The 19,693-nt window shown below is 40.7% G+C and overlaps 1 protein-coding gene and 1 long non-coding RNA gene across 6 annotated transcripts in view; one reads left to right on the plus strand and one right to left on the minus strand.

Annotated features, from left to right (window-relative positions):
• Window positions 1–350: 350 nt before the first annotated feature.
• On the minus strand, window positions 351–2,430 carry LOC134739895 (uncharacterized). Its single transcript, XR_010126992.1, has 2 exons — window positions 2,284–2,430; window positions 351–2,088 (listed from the first exon to the last, which is right to left on the minus strand). It is a non-coding gene; the product is annotated as an uncharacterized LOC134739895 (long non-coding RNA).
• The window catches only part of BPGM (bisphosphoglycerate mutase), a 36,160-nt gene continuing 18,439 nt past the window's right edge, over window positions 1,973–19,693 (plus strand). For 2 of the 5 annotated variants that reach the window (XM_054494602.2, XM_063667855.1), the window contains exons 1-4: window positions 1,973–2,761; window positions 11,077–11,200; window positions 12,266–12,588; window positions 15,352–16,013. In XM_054494602.2, coding sequence (XP_054350577.1) covers window positions 15,413–16,013 — 601 coding nt within the window. In that variant the 5' untranslated portion in view covers window positions 1,973–2,761; window positions 11,077–11,200; window positions 12,266–12,588; window positions 15,352–15,412. The remainder of the gene's footprint in view (window positions 2,762–11,076; window positions 11,201–12,265; window positions 12,589–15,351; window positions 16,014–19,693) is intronic. The other 3 variants (XM_054494601.2, XM_063667854.1, XM_054494605.2) reach the window with 2 other exon arrangements.

A 19,693-nucleotide genomic window follows, 5' to 3' on the forward strand; every position in this document is an offset into this window, starting at 1 on the left:
ACTGTGAAGAAAAGGAGACACTCCTGTACATGGGATATAGAACTAGCTAACTCTGGAGTTTGCTGGAAGGAGGGAGCCAATGGTTTTGCTAGGCTAGCAAAAGGGAGAATAGCCTAGGTCTGTGGATGATGTTTTGATGCACAGTGGACCAATTCAGCCATACGTGGAAAAGGCTAGAGGCTCTGTGCACATAACTGTGAAATTATTTTGATCAGGTATGTATGCTATCAATAAAATAGTGATTTATTCAGGTCACAAGGAAGACAATTTTCAACTAAAACTCAAAGTATCACATGGGTTAATATTGACTTTTTGATACACACTTCTAACAGAAAGGAAGACAAAGAGACAACATAGCTATAATAATTTATTGCTTTTCATTTCTTGTTTGGATAAAAGTGAGACTACATCAAAAGTTGTTTGATGACACTCAATTATTTTCATAGTATCTATATCACCTGCTGTATCAGAACTGAAGTCCTCATGATTGGTCTTCAATGGAAGTGAATCCTAAAATTAATCTTAATTAAAAAAAATACATTGCTTTTGGGGTGAGGAGGAGAAGGCAGCAGGAAGAGGAAGCATTTTTCCCAGAATTATATGAATTAGCAACCTTGGGTCCTAGCCCAAGATTTGTCCCCAACCAAGTAATTCTGAGCACATCACTTAAGCTTCAGTTTCTTTATCTGTACAACAAGGAGTTAGAGTTTAATTTCCAAAGCCCTGTCAAGTACTAAGTTTGTACAAGTCTAATATTCTTTGGAGTTCATCTTTGCCTTAAATGGATTTATGATCATATTTGTGAACCACGACCTCGTTATTTAAAAATTCATAAGGGAGACAGCTCATCAAATAGACCAGGACACAGGGTTCAGGATATGATACTGTACCATAATTAAGTATGGAGAACAATCTTGCCATAGGGCAAAAGTAACTCCTGAAATTGTTAGTCTCTGTGCACATTTGTCTTACAAACATGCTTGCTCCTGATGAAAATTTGCTTTTTAATTCCTTTTAGACAGAATCACTGATACAACTGCTTCCATCTTATATCAAAATGACTTATTCATAAGCCACATACTCTTGCGAATGATTCTAAAAGGCAAGTGATGTTTGATATTGTTAAGGTTTTATGTGACAAGCTAGCATTCCATGGGTGTCCATAAGAACTGTAAACTTAAATCCAATGAGTAGGCGCCCTTAAGTCCAGACTAAGTAGCCCTAAATGCCAAATGCCACAAGACTGCCACTTGGGAATGACTGTCTTTAGCCTCCAGAGTATGGATGGTGGGCACTCTGAATAGGAGCTTTATTACACTGTAGAAGAAAAGCTTTCTCCTTACTTTGTCCTCAACTGATATTGAGAAAAAAGCAAGAGGGCAAATGTATAAGATTTGGAAGCTGCTTCTTCCAGCTGTTCTGGCCTGAACTCTAGTTAATCTTGTGCAAGTTAAATTCTAACTATCACTAGATGGGACCTGTCACCTGCTGGGACCTGTCAAGCCTTGGATTAGCGCCGTCCCGGAAGTAAAGTTCTGTTCTTTGATATCCCAGGAGGAACTGTCATGCTCTAAGATGGATAAATGAGATACAGAACTGGCTACGATTAAGTCTTAATGAGTTCAATAAAGAGTGTGTCACAGAATTTCAAATGTGGAAAGATAATCTTTTCAACTGTATGTATAATTATTCTGAGGACTTGCTTGCCTGTCACAAACCTAATGCATTTGTTAGGAGAATTAAACAGGAAAAAATCACAGGAGGACACGAAACATTAAGTAGGATAGCTTCTAAGAAGAGAATCTCCCATAACATTCCTTATCTTTCCCGCCCACCCAAAAGTTCTGACACATATGCTTCAAAACCTCGTGTGGTAGTTCAAGCCTGCTTAGAAGCTTTTAAGGCCTCGTGCCAGGTTTCCGGTGTTTTCATAGATTTCTCTTGTTCAATTATTGTCGCCTCCAAATTTGTCATTCTCTCATTCCACTCCAGCCTCCCCTCCTCTGTGCAATAAGCTTTTACGGCATTCCATTCATCACTTTTCTTCCCCACCTAAAACACTGTCAGCAAACTGCCTAAGGGGAATCCCTATAAAAGCGGTAAGAGAAAGTAAGGATGCGTTACTGCCTATAAATCGGGCACTTTAAAGGCATTTGTTTTAATCACGACTTAAGACTTTCAACCACGAGTAATTTGTGCGAAAGGAGCTTCTTCTGGGAGGATAGCTCGGCTTCGTCTTCAGGTTTCAATCCCTAAATTTCCCATAAGTAAAAGAGACATCACCTCCTCTCTTCCAAGAGTCCGCTGACACCTGTCTTCACTCGCAGGTGTTCCTCTTAAATCGTTAAACGCTTTCTAGAACCTCAAACCGCTAAGATGCTCCCCGGACCCGAGGTTTTGGCCCAGCGACGCTCCAGGGTGTGTTTTTCTACTTCCCTGGGCCCAAGCCTGCCCGCTGGCGTCGAAGCCAACTCCTTACTGGTTCAGGTATGTGCTCGTCTCTATAGCGAACCAATCAGAGCCCCACTTCTTACTCCCGGGATTTGGTAAACGGAAGAGACCTCTCCGGTCCCGGGAGTAGGCCGGGACCGTGGATGAGTGACAGTTCGACTTTCCAATAGGCAGAGCCCTAGGACCTGCCCACGTCTGGTTCAGGGGCTAGAAAAGAGCGTCGATGCCGGGGGCAGTGATGAGTCCTAGGAGGCGGTGGTTCCTCGGCGGCTCGGAGGAGCGGCTGCTGCTGCTGGTAGCCCCTTTGCAGGTGAGTGGTTTTGTTTTAGAAAATGTTGCGAACGTTTACATTTTTTAGTGATGTGATGTTTTATTTTTGGGTGCGGGGAAGGCCAGTTTCTTCCCCCGGTTTAGTCGTTGGTGGGAGTCTGGTGCTCACTCCAGCCCTCAAGCTGGGACCCTCACTTATCGCCCCGGTCCCTTTCCCTTGTCCCTTTCTCAGAATGAGCCTCACAGGCAGTCACAGTTCTGTCAACTGAGAGGAGGAGCCCGCTTTCGTAGTGCTGTCCTTATGGCAAGAATATGTAGAAGCTGGAGGGAAGATAAACTCTCTTCTGGACGTCTGAGGCACTGTGTGGCAGAGCCCTTCCAATAGTAGGATCCCCTGGAAGGAAGCAGGGCGATGCCGCTGTATTTAGGGCTCTGGCAGACCTGGCCCTATCTATCATTTTGTGTAGTAGACAGAAAAACTCGAATGCGGTGAAAAGAGAAGGAGGTGAATATATGCAGTGTTTTCATGTAGGCATCTGGAGCCAAATCACAAGTTCTTAGAACCACTAGAAATAAAAACATAAGTGTATTTTCCTCTTTTCTAAGGGACGGGCTGGTATTACACTAGAGAAGGTAAATGAAATGCATAATTACAGTTAAGCTTTAAAGAATAGTTGGTTGTTAGCTAACTTATTATAACTCTTATTCCTCTACTGCCTCCCTTGCAAATTACGGAAGATCTTTAGCTTGTGAGTGGTACTAGAATGTTAGTTGACTAAATGCAGACTCTTTCCAAGAAGGGGAAAAATCAAAAGCTAAGTTTCACCTGTAGGTACTAAAGGTTTTTTTAATAGTGAAAGCAGAACTCATGTCAATTTGTCTTTTTTTTTTTTTTTTGAAACGGAGTCTCGCTCTGTCGCCCAGGCTGGAGTGACTGCAGTGGCTTGATCTCGGCTCACTGCAACCTCCGCCTCCCGGGTTCAAGCGATTCTCCTGCCTCAGCCTCCCAAGTAGCTGGCATTACAAGCATAGGCCACCACGCCTGGCTAATTTTTGTATTTTTGGTAGAGACGGGGTTTCACCATGTTGGCCAGGCTGGTCTCGAACTCCTGACCTCAGGTGATCTGCCCTCCTCGGCCTCCCAAAGTGCTGGGATTACAGGCGTGAGCCACCGCGCCTGGCCTTGTCTTTTTTCTTTCTTTCTTTTTTTTGTTTGTTTGTTTGTTTTCAGACGGAGTTTCGCTTCTGTTGCCCAGGCTGGAGTGCAATGGCGCTATCTTGGCTCACCGCAACCTCCGCCTCCCGGATTCAATTGATTCTCCTGCCTCAGCCTCCCGAGTAGCTGGGATTACAGGCATGCGCCACCACGCCCAGCTAATTTTGTATTTTTAGTAAAGACAGGATTTCACCATGTTGGCCAGGCTGGTCTCGAATTCCTGACCTCAGGTGATCTGCCCGCCTCGGCCTTCCAAAGTGCTGGGATTACAGGTGTGAGCTGCCGCGCCGGCCTTCTTTTTTGTTTAAACTGCCTCCCGTGAGTCCAGGGAATAACTCTTTCTTAGCCATCTTTGTATTCCAGTAGCACCTCATACACCGCAGATGCTCCCCAGTTGGTGGTGGACTTCAGAGAAGCATAATTCAAACAGTGTCATAGTGGAAGGAGCTCTGAGTTAGAAATCAAGAACATCGGCTTTAGCCCTGAAGCTGTTACTATTTGTGTGATCTTAAACAAATCATTTCAACTGTGACTCTTAATTTTTGCTTTTTTTTTTTTTTTTTTTTTTTTTGAGACAGGGTCTCGCTCTGTTGCCCGGGCTGGAGTGCAGTGGCGCGATCTCTGCTCACTGCAACCTCCACCTCTGCCTCCTGGGCTCAAGCGATCCTACCACCTCGATTTTTGCATCTTTAGAAAGCAGATGTTGCATTAAATTATATCTGAGGCATAAACTCTGTATTAAAAGTCTGTTTTAAAGTAAAAATGATTAGTATACAAGCAGAATCTCATTGCAGTAAATTCTGTACCATCTATTAGCAAGTAAAAGTTCCCAGCTTCAAGGATGTATTCTTGTTTTTTAATTTTTAATTTTTGTGTGTACCTAGTAAGTGTATATATTTATGGGTTACATGAGATATTGTGAGATAGGCATGCAATGCATAATCACATCAGAGTACATAGGGTAGCTGTCACCAAAAGTATTTATCCTTTATGTTTCAAACAATCCAATTATACTCTTTTAGTTATTTGAAAATTTACAATTAAATTTTTTTTTTACTATAGTCACCCTGTTGTGCTAGCAAATACTAGGTCTTATTGATCTTCCTATTTTTGTCCCCATTACAAGGATATACTCTTTTGTGTTCATATTTAAATCAAACCAGATTATCATAGAAAATTTGGAGCATACAGAAGTATAATGTGGCAGAAAAATGTCACTTAGAAGCAACCACTGTTAGTGTTTGGGTAGAGCTTTTAGTCTTTCTTCCTCTTTTGCCTGCTGTGGTTGGTTGAGATTAAGAGGCACATTTTAAGTAATGATTGATGCACCTAAATTCACCTGGCCTTCATCTTTGTGTGTCTGGGGCCTGAAGAACAGAGGTCACAAAAGTGTTTGAACCGAATGGTTTCTTGAAACATCCTTGGAATGAAATCTGATATGAAAGATGTTTATATGGGTGGCAGGACAAAAGAGGACAAAAAGTATTACTTAATAACAAAACCCTTCTGCTGAAACTTGGCCACAAATATGAGGAAAACATACTTTGTAAAATATAAATTAAATGTTAACCACTTCATTAAAGCATTTGGATTGCAGAATATTAGTACTTGGTAAGCTTCTGAGGTATCTTACCATCACCTTCTTCCATCCCACAATATTTGATTGCATTCCTCCTTCTACCACCTAATTTAAGCATTTCTCCTCTAATTCCTCCCTTCATTTTACTTTATTCCCAGCTTTTGCTTCTGCTCATATCATCCGCAAGGTGGAATTGCTTTGATGGGCCTAAGATCTGTGCCATTATTTATGAGTTAGTCAAAGTCTGCTCCATTCTACCTCTCACTTTTTGGTAGAGTGCTTCACCGTAATCTCATTTAATCTTCCTGATAGCCCCCTGAGAACAGTAGTTCATGATCCTCATCTTTATAGATATGGAACCTGAGGTTCAAAGAATTTAAATAGCTTACTTAAGATCACATTGTCAGTCAGTAGCAAAGCTGGGCTCATATCTAGGTTGTTTTTACTTTAGACTTTTGGGATTTGGTGGAAACAGTTTGTGTTGATAAAAGCTACTACCCTGGGGAAGACAGTGACCAGAGATAGGAAGGAGGGGTCCGTCATGAGTGGGTGTTGTCCACAGTGGTGAGGCCATGCAGGCTGGAACATGCAACATGCCCTGAGCAAATGCACATCTCATTACACATGTATATCTCTTCCCCATGAGTAGGGGCCTGCCTGTTATGGTTGGTTATTCTTGTAACAAGCAATCAGTAGGAAATATTAGTAGATGTAAGATTGGTGAATGAGAGGGTTTTAGTGTCTGGAAAACACCTGTGAGTGGTAACATTTGCTCCTGGTAAAAAGATGTTCTTATAACTCCAAGTACAGATGAAAAAGTTTCTACAAAGCCTTAGGAAAAGTAATAGACCATGGAACACTTTTACGTACAGTTGTGTTTGAACTTCTAATAGTGAACTTGATTTGGGGGAAGGCATAGTTTGTTAAGACATTAAAAGCCTTGGCGGGGCATGGTGGCTCACGCCTGTAATCCCAGCACTTTGGGAGGCCAAGGCGGGCAGATCACGAGGTCAGGAGATCGAGACCATCCTGGCTAACACGGTGAAACCCTGTCTCTACTAAAGATACAAAAAAAATTAGCCAGGTGTGGTGACGGGCGCCTGTGGTCCCCGCTACTCATGAGGCTGAAGCAGGAGAATGGCATGAACCTGGGAGGCGGAGCTTGCAGCGAGCCGAGATCGCGCCACTGCACTCCAGCCTGGGCCACAGAGTGAGACTCCGTCTCAAAAAAAACATTAAAAGCCTTAAGGAACTGAGCCCCAGATGTCATTTCCCTTGAGAACTGTTCCTTTTTAATTTGTTAAAGACATGGTTCTTTTTCTCTGTCCTCAAATAATAGCCGGCACATCTTCTATAAAGTTAGATTCCTATTGCAGTGGGGGTTAAAAGTTGCTCAAAGCCACACAATAAGGGGTTTGGACCAAGGAAAATGTCATCTGAGTGTCTAGGGTAGCAACTGACTATTTAATATTTAAATGTGAGCTTTGAATCTAAGTGACTCTGGTTCTATTTGTCTTATTTTATATAACTTCAACATTATATTGCTGATCAAATTTCTTGCTCAAACGTTGGAAATACAAGAAAAACTAGGTTTTTAAGTTGGACTTTACCCTGTAGTTTGCCCTATTTGTCCGTGCGTTGTACCAGTAGGGTCTTAGGCATTATTAACTTTCAAACACGTGAGGAAGGGAGGAAGCAAAGTCCCAGGAGTGTCAGTTTGGAAGACAGGTTGAGCCTCAGTTATGGGGAGTACTTATAACAGAGGAGCCTCAGTTATGGGAGAAATATAATGTGAAATTATATTTCACATAATTTCATATGTGGAATTATATAGTTTAATGAAGGAGTAGGAAGCAGCAGCAGATGATCATGCTACATTTGTTGAAAGTACTTAGGGATCTCAAAAATATTTGAGGGGTAACCTTAGTAAATGCAGTGCCTTGCAAGTACGTCATTCCCCTATCTATAGTCCCTGTCTTGCCAAAAAAGAATGCTAATCTTGAATCATAATTTTATGTTTCAATTTTATGGTGGCATTTATGGAAAGAATATTCTTTGCTTTATAGCTAACTTAGATGGAATTTCTATACATTTATAGTGAAAGGTCTTTGAAAGTTATAAGTCACCTGCAAAGTATGTTCTTTGATTTGTTTATTGTCAAAGCAATTACATAGCACCTACTCCTGAGCAAGTATACATTCCCCTGAAGTGTGAGGCACTATGGGATAATTTATGAAGATGTCTAGTGGGGTAAAGTGTGTCAAAATGACAGATGATATTTTTGAAGGAGATTAATAGGATGAATCCTATTCCCCTATAGTTCAATCTTGAACCCGTTCCTAAATAATTTAGTTAAGCAAAAGTCAAGTACTCAGACTGATTTAAATGTCTTCAGTATTGCCTTCTATGGGGAATAAAAACAATTATGAATGGGATTCCATTACTCATGGTACTTGCCGTTCTGGCCAAGAATAAAATCGAGTGATTTCATAATGTTGGGATTATTCTATGACAGGATGCTTAAAGGTTAAAAATGCTGATGTCATTAGTAGATCTAAGTTTGGGATCCAGCTAGGCCAAGATCAACATATTGAGGGCTTCTGGCCTATACCTTTTTAAAAAAAATTTACATTTTTAATTTTAAATTATGGGTGCATAATAGTTGTATGTATTTATAGGTATATGTGATGTTTTGGTACAGGTATACAATATGTAATGATCAAATCAGGGTAATTGATTTACCTCATGCATTTGTCTATTACCTCATGCATTTATTTTTTTGTATTGGGAACATTCTAATTCCATTATTTTAGTTATTTTAAAATGCAATAAATTATTATCACCCCATTGGGGTACTGAATACTATATCTTATTTATTCTAACTATAGTTTTGTACCTGTTAACCATCCTCACTTTAACCCCCTCACTCCTGTTAGCTTTCCCTGCCTCTGGCAACCATAATTCTGCTATTGCAATACATTCAATTTTCAAAATTTTTAGCTCCCACATATGAGTGAAAACATGTGAAATTTGTCTTTCCATGCTTGGCTTATTTCACCTAACCTTATGCTCTCCAGTTCCATCCATGTTGTTGTGAATGACAGGGTTTCATTCTTTTTATGGTTGAATAATATTCCACTGTATATATGTGCCAAATTTTCTTTATCTGTTCATCTGTTGATGGGCACTTAGATTGCGTCCATATCTTGGCTATTGTGAATAGTGCTGCAATAAACATGGAGTGCAGATATCTCTTCAGTATACTTATTTGCTTTCTTTTGGATGTATACCCAGGGGTGGGCTTGCTGGATCATGTGTCTACTACCTGTTTTTGAACAGCCCACAAACTATGCATGGGTTTTACATGTAAAATGGTTGAAATAAATTAATATTTCATGTGCATGAAAATTATTTGAAATTCTAATTTCAGTGTCCATACCTAAAGTTTTATTGAAACAGATTTATTCACTTATATATTGTGTATGGTGGCTTTCAGCTGCAATGGCAGAATTATACAATTGTACCTAATTATGGCAGAGACCAGTATAGCCTAGAAAGCCTAAAAAATTTGCCATTTGGTGGTTTACAGAAAAAGTTGCTAACATCTGAGCTAAGCTATAGTGTCTTTCACATTTATCTCCTTCATCTCACTTAAACGGCCATTGTTCTGGTCCAAGTCTTTATTCTGTGTTACCAGAATTATTGCAAAAACCCCTCAGCTAGTGTTCATACTCCTGGGTTTTCCTGTCTATTTCTGTAAGTAAGTACTATCTGATCCTGCTAAAATGCATGCTACTAAACTTCTAATGATGTCCCAATATGTATAGAAAAACCTACATGCTTTGGCACAAGGCTTTTTTTGGGTCACTATTTTTTCTTATCTTTCTAGGCTAGTCTCCTCCTGCTTCCTTATTATACCCTATACTTACGGTGGCCATATAATTTTCCAAATGGGACACTTAAGTGTGAAAGGGGCCCTAGTAGTAATTATGTTGGGGAAACAGGCCTAAGACAATACTGTTCTGTAATAATGATGCATGTGCCTCTTTCTCCTAACCACCCTCTCTGTCTTGACCTTGCCAAAAGAATGCTAATCTTGAACCATAACTTCAATTTTATGGTAGCATTTATGGAAAGAATATTTTTTGCTTATTAGGCAAATCAGGATGTATGGTTACTCTAGCTATACTCCAACCAGTTTGAATGGGCTCACCGTTTTCCATATGTACCTGTTCTTTGCCTTCACTCACTGTTCCCCTAGATTGGAATTCCTTTACTTTTTTCTGTAAATCTAAACCTTGCCTTTCCAAATCCAGCTTAAAAAATACTGTGTCCACGAAGCCTTACTCAGAAATATTCTCTCCCATCCCGCCTCTCTTTTACTAATGAAGTGCTTTCTCATGGTGTGAATTACTTTGAGTTTTAGGTACACACACACACACACACACACACACACACACACACACACACACACACACACACACACACACACGTACTGAAGACATAATTCTTGTTGGATTACATATTCCTCATAGGCCTAGCATTGGGCCATGCCTAAATGGGATCTGCAAAATGTTTGAAGAATGAATTAATTGGTCAGGCTAGGGAGACTGAGTATTTGGGGCTTTCAATTTATGAGTCATCCATTTTAATGTGATTAAAGCAGTGAGAAAAGGGTTTCCAAGAACTGAAGACTGAGCCTCAGGTTTCAATGTGACAGTGTAGCACAATGGTTCAGGGCATAGATATAGACTTCTTGAGACTAAATTCCAGCTCTGCCATTTACAGCCTCTGTTACCTAAGGCAAGTTAACCTCTCCTCCTGTTTCTTCATCTGTAAAATGGGAGTAATCATAGTAGCCACTCCATGGAATGGTGGTTGAGGATTCAAACAGTGCCAAGTAACATGGAAGTAACATTCATAGGTGAGCACTCTGTGAATGCTCCTTATAAAACCATCAGACCTCGTGAGAACTCACTTTCTATCATAAGAACAGCATGAGGATAACTGTCCCTATGAATCAATTACCTCCTCCTGGGTCCCTCCCATGACACATGGGGATTATGGGAACTACAATTCAAGATGAAATTTGGTTGGGGACACAAAGCCAAACCATATCATTCCACCCTGGCCCCTCCCAAATCTCATGTCCTCACATTTCAAAACATAATCATGCCCTTTCCAGCAGTCCCCCAAAGTCTTAGCTCATTCCAGCATTAACCCAAAAGTCTAAATCCAAAGTCTCATCTGAGACAAGGCAAGCCCTCTCTGTCTATAAGCCTAGAAAATTGAAAGCAAGTCAGTTACTTCCTAGATACAATGGGGGTACAGGCATTGGGTAAATACACCTGTTCCAAATGGGAGAAATTGGCCAAAACAAAGGGGCTACAGCAGGCCCCATGCAAGTCCGCAATCCAATAGGGCAGTCGTTACACCTTAAAGTTCCAAAATGATCTCCTTTGACTTCATGTCTGAATGATAGCTTTTGGACCTATAGGATTAAATAAAATATTACAATTTATTCCACCTATTTCTTTTTACCTTTTCATGTGGCTTGTAGAAAATTTAAAACTTCATTGTGCCTTGCATTATATCTTGATTGGACACAACTGATCTAAAGGATGACTAGAGCTTAACCTAAAGCAGGGTGAGACTGAAGTGGCAATGGAGAGAAGAGATGAAGGGTGAGTGTTCTGCATGGGGTACAGTGTGTGCAAAACTACTGAGGCAAGAAAGAACCTGACATGCTCAAGGAAATAAAACAAAAGTGTTGCAGGTCACATGAAGGATTCTGAACATTTTCCTAAGACCAATAGGAAGAATTCAGGGTTTAAAATAAGATACTCAATTTTCAAGGAGTTTAATTGTTAGTTTTCTGTTAATAAATGAGGGCAAGAGAACTTCAACTGAATATAGCAAGACTTTCAACATTGAAGCTCCCCAACTCCCTAGGATGGTGGGGGAGGGGCGATTTGGTCAGCAGAGGAAGCAGGATGCTGCCCATCACCTGAACCTAACCCTAGGGTATGAGGAATAAGCACCGCCCACTAGAGAGAGAAGCAGTGTCACCTGGGAAGAGGTAGTTTTCAGTTCAGTTCTTTTTCAGTGCAATTGACACTCAAAGCTGAGTGGGAGTTTGAGGACAGAGCTAGGAATTCTGCAGGGCACCAGCAAATGGTTTGGTGAGGGAGAGCTGTAAAGGTGGGTCAGGGAGAAGGAAGCCCAGAGCATTATGGGGATTAGAGGGTCTGTCCTTTGAAAGGCTGTGTTGGGCAATAACAGGAAAGCTGGTTAAGTGGTCCAGACGCTTGGGTTCTGACCATCTCCTGGGGTATGGTGGCTGCACCATTTATCTGTGGCCTAGGGGAGGTTTCCCTTTAAGTCAGAGGTCATAAGCTAGCAGCCACGATCTAGCCTGCAGAAGAAATGTTTTGTTTCACTCACATTTTACAAATATACATTAGTTGCTAATATTTAAATCAGATATCAGATAAAAATACACGTTTTCATTTTTTTTAATTGGAAGATCTAGAAACCTCAATTGCTCAGTATCACAGGGCAATGGGCTGGAGCTAAGTAGTAGGTACTCCTTTTATTTTTTACATGAATTTTTAGGAGATTTTGAAATGATTGTTTTAGCTTTTTTAAAAAACATTTATTTACTCAAAGGTTCTCTGTGGTCTGACTCTACGTCTTGCAGTCATCCTAGTCTTCGATGTCAGCAATCCCATCTTCTTTTTGTTTTCCAGAAAAGTTCTAAGAACAGTGCTGTTGGCTCAGTGAGATGAGGTTATCAGAAAACTTTTACTGTTTACACAAGAGTTGCCTCCTTCAGAGAAGCGTGCATGTTCCTTGCAGTTCACTGTGCCCATCACTCTGCATCGTCCAGCTGCACTCTGCTTCACACAGCTGCCTGGCCATTGTAGGCATTTGAGTTTGCAATCCATGCCTTAAACTTTCAATCACACTGGCTACAGCGTTGTGTGTTTCTTGGTAAACACTGGGTAAATCGGCTCCAGTGGATGTTGATTGAAGTTTCTATGTTTGCAAGCTAATCCTCAGCAGTTTCTTTGTAAGTATCCAGCAGTTAAGTGGGAAAAGTCCGTTGATAGTATTAGGGAGGAGAGAGGAAAGTGACCTTTTGTTTTCTTGAGATAGACATACTAGTTTAGTACTTTATCATGTATTCACCTGCGTAAATGTATTCCTGTGCTTCAGAGTGAGGGAAGGATGCGTATTTGCATAGTTTTTGTGACTGCAGTACTGTTCCTCTGTTCTGGTGTGTGTTTTTTTGTTTTGTTTTGTTTTGTTTTGTTTTTTTTAGTAAAAAGAAAACAGAACTTTGTTTTAATGCAGTAAGCAAATATAGGAGAATAAGATACCACAAAGCTTGGTGGTGGGTGCCTGAGTGTTCATGTTGCTGTTACTACATTGTTTTGTCCCCTTGATATAGTTTATAGTCAAAAGATGGTGGAAAGGTGCTTCTGTCTACAAAATTTGTCTAACCATGCCCTTCTTTAACTGAAGAGCGAACGGCTTCATTAACTTAAGGAGGTTTCTCACTTGACAAGATAAACTGAGGATGAAGGTAGAGGAACAGTTGATAGCTTCTTTTTTCTCCATCCACCTCCTCCACTACCACTAACAAAACAAAATGATCAATGGATTCAAAGGGTAGATACAGTTTTTGCTGGAGCTGAGGCTTCTACTACTTGGCGGATTGGGGCTTTGTAAAGAAACACTGCAAAAATATCTTCCATTTGCAAATTAACACACTTACACACACCCCTCCGTGTGTGTGTGTGTGTGTATGTTCATCACCTGGTTTCTCTCAGGTGAGGGGCTCTGAAGCTTGAACTTTGTTAGACTCATGACTATTCTGCCCCTGGGCACAGGCAGTCATCTGGCAAAACACTGCCTAGATACCTTTTGTTCCCTTCTCTGTTCTGCCACCCTGATGCCTCTTCTAGGCTAAGGACAGAGACTTCCTCCTTGGGAATTATCAGCTCTGTGGGATGCTTTCATCTGGGTCCTGAGCCCAGGCTCTTCTGGTTCCCTGGCACTTCCCTGCTGCACATGCACAGCAACCTGGTACTTAACAAGAAAGGAAAATCATCATCCTAACTGCTGTAGCCTTTCAACTTCAGTCATGCACCACCTAATGATGTTTCAGTCAAGCATGGATCGCGTAAATGATGGTGGCCCTGTAAGATGGTAATGGAGCATTTATAGACATCTGATATGTGGCACTTGACATTGGCATTGCAGATCGAGTAGGGGAAATGATTGATATTCAGTAATTGTGCTGGGATACTTGGCTTTCCATATGAAAAAACATAAGTAACAATATGTATACCATCTAGGTTTGTGTAAGTACATTCTGTGTTGTTTGCATGACGAAATCACCTAATGATGCATTTGCCAGGACATATTCCCTTCATTAAGCAACACATGACGATACTTGCAAATCACCTCAATTTGATGTCTTCCTTTAAGTCCTCTGTTTGCCTTCCATTGAAATATAAAGCCTTATTTTAAAGACTGTTTTCCTTTCAGAATCTCTAGGAATTACTAAAGAAAGGTTAGAAACTAGATCTAGATTCCAATCCATTTTGCCATGGATTGTTATTTTACTGTGGGTGACTCACAGTTTAAGTGGGAGAGAAAATCTCCAGTTAATGGAAGTTGCCAAGAGTGGCAGAAGACCAGGCCGTAGTGCTCGTATAATCTTTACAACCCAGTGTGCAAAACACTGGAGCGGAGATAGAGAGGCCGGGCACGTAAACCAAGCATGTGTCAGTGCAGATGTGTCCACCACAAGGAGAGGAGAGGCGGGCTGAGCAGCCATGTCAGCAGATTCTCCAAGGACAGAGTGGGCCCAGCAGATCTTCAGGCCAGCGGCTTAAACATAAGGAGTTCAGCATAGCTTGAGAGTTGCTGGTCTCCCTTTACTAGATTCTCCCCCTGCTAAGATGTAGCTGGTGTGTGTAGGATATCTGGAGGGCTGGGGAGGAGGAGGCGGGGCCTCTTTATCAGTGTGGTTCCTCTCACTCCTACAGACCAGATCTGTTTGTACAGGCAGCATCCCTCAGCTGCTTGCATTTGATAGCTTATTTTGCATCTGGATTTATTCCTGCTGAAAACTCTGTCTTGAGGCAGGTGCAAGATTATTTAGGTGTGTACCATATTTGGTGTTAATGTCTCTTTAAATCACTTTTAATTTGTCTGAATGTTGAACTGATGTGTTTTGCATACCTTAGATTTTCTTTTGTGTTGTAGCCTGTGGCATTGAAGAGCAAGTTGCCACCAGCCAGTGATACATACCAGATATATGCAGTGGTGCACTGAAATAACATGTTTAATAACTTCTATAATAAGAATGTGAGACTGGTAAATACACAAGAAAACAAAGTGAAAAGGATGCCTTCAGTGTAGAGTCAGCTGCTGGGAGCTGGGAGTTCCCAGCCACTAGTCATTCTTTCAGATGTCTGTAACTCATTATATTAAATCCTTTCTACTGTAAGCATAAATTGCCTTTGTATCTGGCAGAAACACAGCATGCCATTAGAATGAAGTGTTTTGTTATTTTATGTCATACAATTAACATGCTATCCAAACATCAGAAAATTTAAGTCAACTAGATTCCCTGTAATGAATTATTAATATCTATAGAATATGCCTGTATGTGTCCCAGTGTATGAGTTGTCACATTTCTGACTGTTCAAAGGGATTTCAGTTTCTTTTAGAAATTGGGTGTTGTAAAGCGATGTTTCTATCCCTAGGTTGTCAGTTGAATGAAGAATATAACTTAGACTTGTTGTTCTTGTCTTTCTAGATGTATTGCTGTCCTTGAATATTAGCCCATTTGAAAACGCCTGGGAAGTTCAGCCATCAGTATGTCCAAGTACAAACTTATTATGTTAAGACATGGAGAGGGTGCTTGGAATAAGGAGAACCGTTTTTGTAGCTGGGTGGATCAGAAACTCAACAGTGAAGGAATGGAGGAAGCTCGGAACTGTGGGAAGCAACTCAAAGCGTTAAACTTTGAGTTTGATCTTGTATTCACATCTGTCCTTAATCGGTCCATTCACACAGCCTGGCTGATCCTGGAAGAGCTAGGGCAGGAATGGGTGCCCGTGGAAAGCTCCTGGCGTCTAAATGAGCGTCACTATGGGGCCTTGATCGGTCTCAACAGGGAGCAAATGGCTTTGAATCATGGTGAAGAACAAGTGAGGCTCTGGAGAAGAAGCTACAATGTAACCCCGCCTCCCATTGAGGAGTCTCATCCTTACTACCACGAAATCTACAACGACCGGAGGTATAAAGTATGCGATGTGCCCTTGGATCAACTGCCACGGTCGGAAAGCTTAAAGGATGTTCTGGAGAGACTCCTTCCCTATTGGAATGAAAGGATTGCTCCTGAAGTATTACGTGGCAAAACCATTCTGATATCTGCTCATGGAAATAGCAGTAGGGCACTCCTAAAACACCTAGAAGGTACCAGCTTTATATACCACTTATTAGAGGTTGCCAAGTGTGATATCTAGGCCTTAATCTAGAAATTAAGCTAATGAGGCCCTGTTTACACAATAGACTCCTCTATCCCCCTTTGTCACTTCAGATTTAAGAATTGTCTTGTTCTATAAATCAGATCTCTTGTGTGTTTTCCGTTCCTGTTACCCGAAGCAGCAGTTTTCAGACTTTAGCAAATATCAGAGTCACCAGGAGAGGTTGGTGTATCACAGATTGTGGGTCCCACCCTCAGAGTTTCAGAATCAGTAGGTCTGGGGTGCACCCTGAGAATCTGCATTTCTTAGAAGTTTTAGGTGATGCTGATACTGCTGATTGGGGTTCCACACTTTGAGAAGCACTGGTCTAAAGGACTGTATGGTTCGTTGTAGTGAAATGAAAGGAAGCTAGGAAAGGAAGGAATTGTTGAAATGGCCTTGAAAGTAAATTAGAGTTTTTCAAGTCAAGTAAATTATCTAGACTTCAGTTTTGCTCATGTTCTTCCAACTTTAAACAATGATTGCTGTGTTTCCAGACGTAGGTTTCCTGAGCAGTTCTTTTGTTTCAATCCTCTTTTCAGAACAGGCTTAGTCATTGACTGGAAGAAAGTTAGGGGGAAGGAAACTAAAAGGATACTTGGTTTATTTATCTTGACTCTAAAATTTTGGAAATCATCGGCAGCCATAATTTTAACTACTTTATGTCATGTTCTACATGTATACTAAAACATACTGTATTGTTACCTTCTTTTTAAGTAACATGAACCAAGTGAACTCTTGAGGATTCAGGTTCACCGGTTTTGAGCATCAGTGATTGCACTGTGACACCTTCTGGATTTCTGACTGTTCTGTGGATTTCTCGTTTCCCTCTCTGCCTCCACTCATTCCAGATGGTTGTGCTTTTTGCGTGATATGCCCTGTCTGGTGTTTTCCTGCCTTTCATCACTGTCAGCAGTTAGCTTACTGGTGATAAATAGAAGAAATTTCTCCATCATTCATTTTCATTCTGCTTTAATTTTCTATAAGAGGCTGTGACAAATAAAAAGGCTGACCTTGTATGTGAAATAAGTAGAAATAGATTATTAGTTAAAAATGAAGTAATCTTTAGCATGTGATTATTTTCCCCTAATTTTTATAACATGACCAAGAACTAAATCATTACTTGCATAGCTGACATCCATTAGTCACGCAGAGACCTAAAATCTACAGACTATTAGATACTAAAATTTTATTGGCTAGACATGGCACTTGATATGTGCGTGCACGCACACACACACATGTGTATCTTATTTACTCAACTGTATAAAAGGTTCTATTCTTGTTCCGAATAATTAGATCTTTAACTTCATTATTAGTGATATATAACTTCATCATTAATGGACCATAGTATTTTATTGTTTGAAGAAGAGGTGAGGCTCCTACTAGACAACAAACTGAAATTCAGAATTTCAGAGTTTCTGCCAGAGGCATATTCTATTCAACTGTGCCAACTCCTTTTTCAGAGCTGGGTCTCAGATTTATTGTGGCCAGGCTCCCTTCTCTCAAGAAAATACCACTATCTCCTTTAGGATCCTCTTTCTCCACCTTCTTAGCTTGGAAGTCCCCCTTTTAAAAAAGTTTCCTGCTGTTTAATACCATTGACTCTTCACCTATCTTCAAATTTATTATAGATCTCTTTAAAACGATTCTACAGCCCAGCCACAGCTCATTGTACACATCCCCTTCTGCTAGTGCATTGATGATTTAACTATTTTTTACTGTTCTTTTTGAGGGAAATCGGAAAGTTTAACAAATGATGGTAAAGAAGACTATAACCATGGTGGGGGCAAAGAGAGAATTACATGTAGAGGTTGTGTTTAGACATGGCAAAACTTGCTTTTCTACATTTGAGGGAGGTTTTGAAACTATTAGCAATTTATTTAATTAATTTAATCGAATGGTGTACCTGCTTTGGAAAACAATCTGGCAGTTCCTCAGAAGGGCTAAACATAGACTTACCATATGATCCAGCAATCCCACGCCTACCCATATAGCTGTATTAGCTTCCCAGTGCTGCCGTAAGAAAACACCCAAACTGGGTGGGTTAAAACAACAGAAATGTGTTTTCTGGGGGCTGGAAGTCCCAAATCAAGGTGTGAGCAGGGCTATGCTCTCTCTGATGACTCTAGGAGACAATTCTTCCTTGCCTTGGCTAGCTTCGGTGTTTGTCGGCAATCTTTGATGTTCTGTGGCTTTCAGAAGCATCGCTCCTTGGCATTCTCCTTGTGTGTGTGTTTCTTATCCACATTTCTCCTTTTATAAGGCCACCAATAATATTAGCCTGCCGCCTCCCACCAGTGACCTCCATTTTAATGGGATTATTCTCTGTTAAACCCTGTATTTCCAAATAGGGTCACATTCTGAGGTACTGGAGGTTGAGACTTCAGCCTATCTTTTTGAGGGGATCACAGTTCAAACCATCACAATGCCCAAGAGGAATGAAAACACATGTCCACACAACAACTTGTACCTAAACCTGCAGAGCAGCATTATTCATAATAGACAAAAGATTGAAACAACCCAAGTGTTCATCAACTTATAAATGGGGTCTATCTATACAATGGAATATTATTTGGCAATGAAAGGGAAGGTGATGCTGATACATGCTACCATATGGGTGAACATTGAAATAACTCTGTTATGTGAAAGAAGCCAGCCACAAGGGATCACATGTTATAGGATTTCATTTATATGAAATACCCAGAATAGGCAAATATTTAGAAACAGAAGGTAGAGTGGTTGTTGCCTAGAGGGTAGAGAGGATGGAAGATTTTGCAAGTGATTTGCTGATAGGTACAGAGTTTCTTGTTGGGGTGATAAAAATATTCTAAAATTGATTGTAGTGAGGATTGCACAACTCCGAATATGCTAAGAGCCATTGAGTTGTACACTTTGTGTGGGCGAATTGTATGTGAATTATGTCTCTTTAAAGCTGGAAAAATAATCAATGGAATTGAAAGGTTAAAGGATTTGTCATTGGCCTAGAAAACAATGGGGGGTGGCAAACATAATGGAAGTGATAACAAAACTGAAATGCATGGCTGTGGAGTGTAGAATACTGGGGAAAATCAAAGTGCAGCTTTGACCACTGGGGCAGAAGTGGACTTACAGGGCTCATTGGGAAATAAGCAGGCATTGGTCTTCAGGCAGCTTCCAGTCCTTCATCTAAAGGGCTTTTTATTTTATTTTATTTCTTATTTTTATTTTTTTAAGTTGGAAGTATGAAACTGAATGACCTTTAGAGATTAATGACATTTTCTTTTCTTTTCTTTTTTAGACAAAGTCTCACTGTGTTGCCCAGGCTGGAATGCAGTGGTTCGATCTTGGCCCACTGCAACCTTCGCCTCCTGGGTTCAAGCGATTCTCATGCCTCAGCCTTCTGAGTAGCTAGGATTATAGGCATGTACCACCACACCTGGCTAATTTTTGTAATTTTTTAGTAGAGATGGGGTTTTGCCATGTTTGCCAGGCAGGTCTCGAACTCCTGGCCTCAAGCGATCTACCCACCTCAGCCTCCCAAAGTCTGAGATTACGGCATGAGCCACTGCGCACCTGGCCATTAATGACATTTTAAAGTAGCCTTACATTATAACTCCTATCCCTATTACCATAAACAGACTTTATAGAAAA

This window comes from Pongo pygmaeus, chromosome 6 (genome assembly GCF_028885625.2).
Source record: "Pongo pygmaeus isolate AG05252 chromosome 6, NHGRI_mPonPyg2-v2.0_pri, whole genome shotgun sequence".
NCBI lineage: Eukaryota > Metazoa > Chordata > Mammalia > Primates > Hominidae > Pongo > Pongo pygmaeus.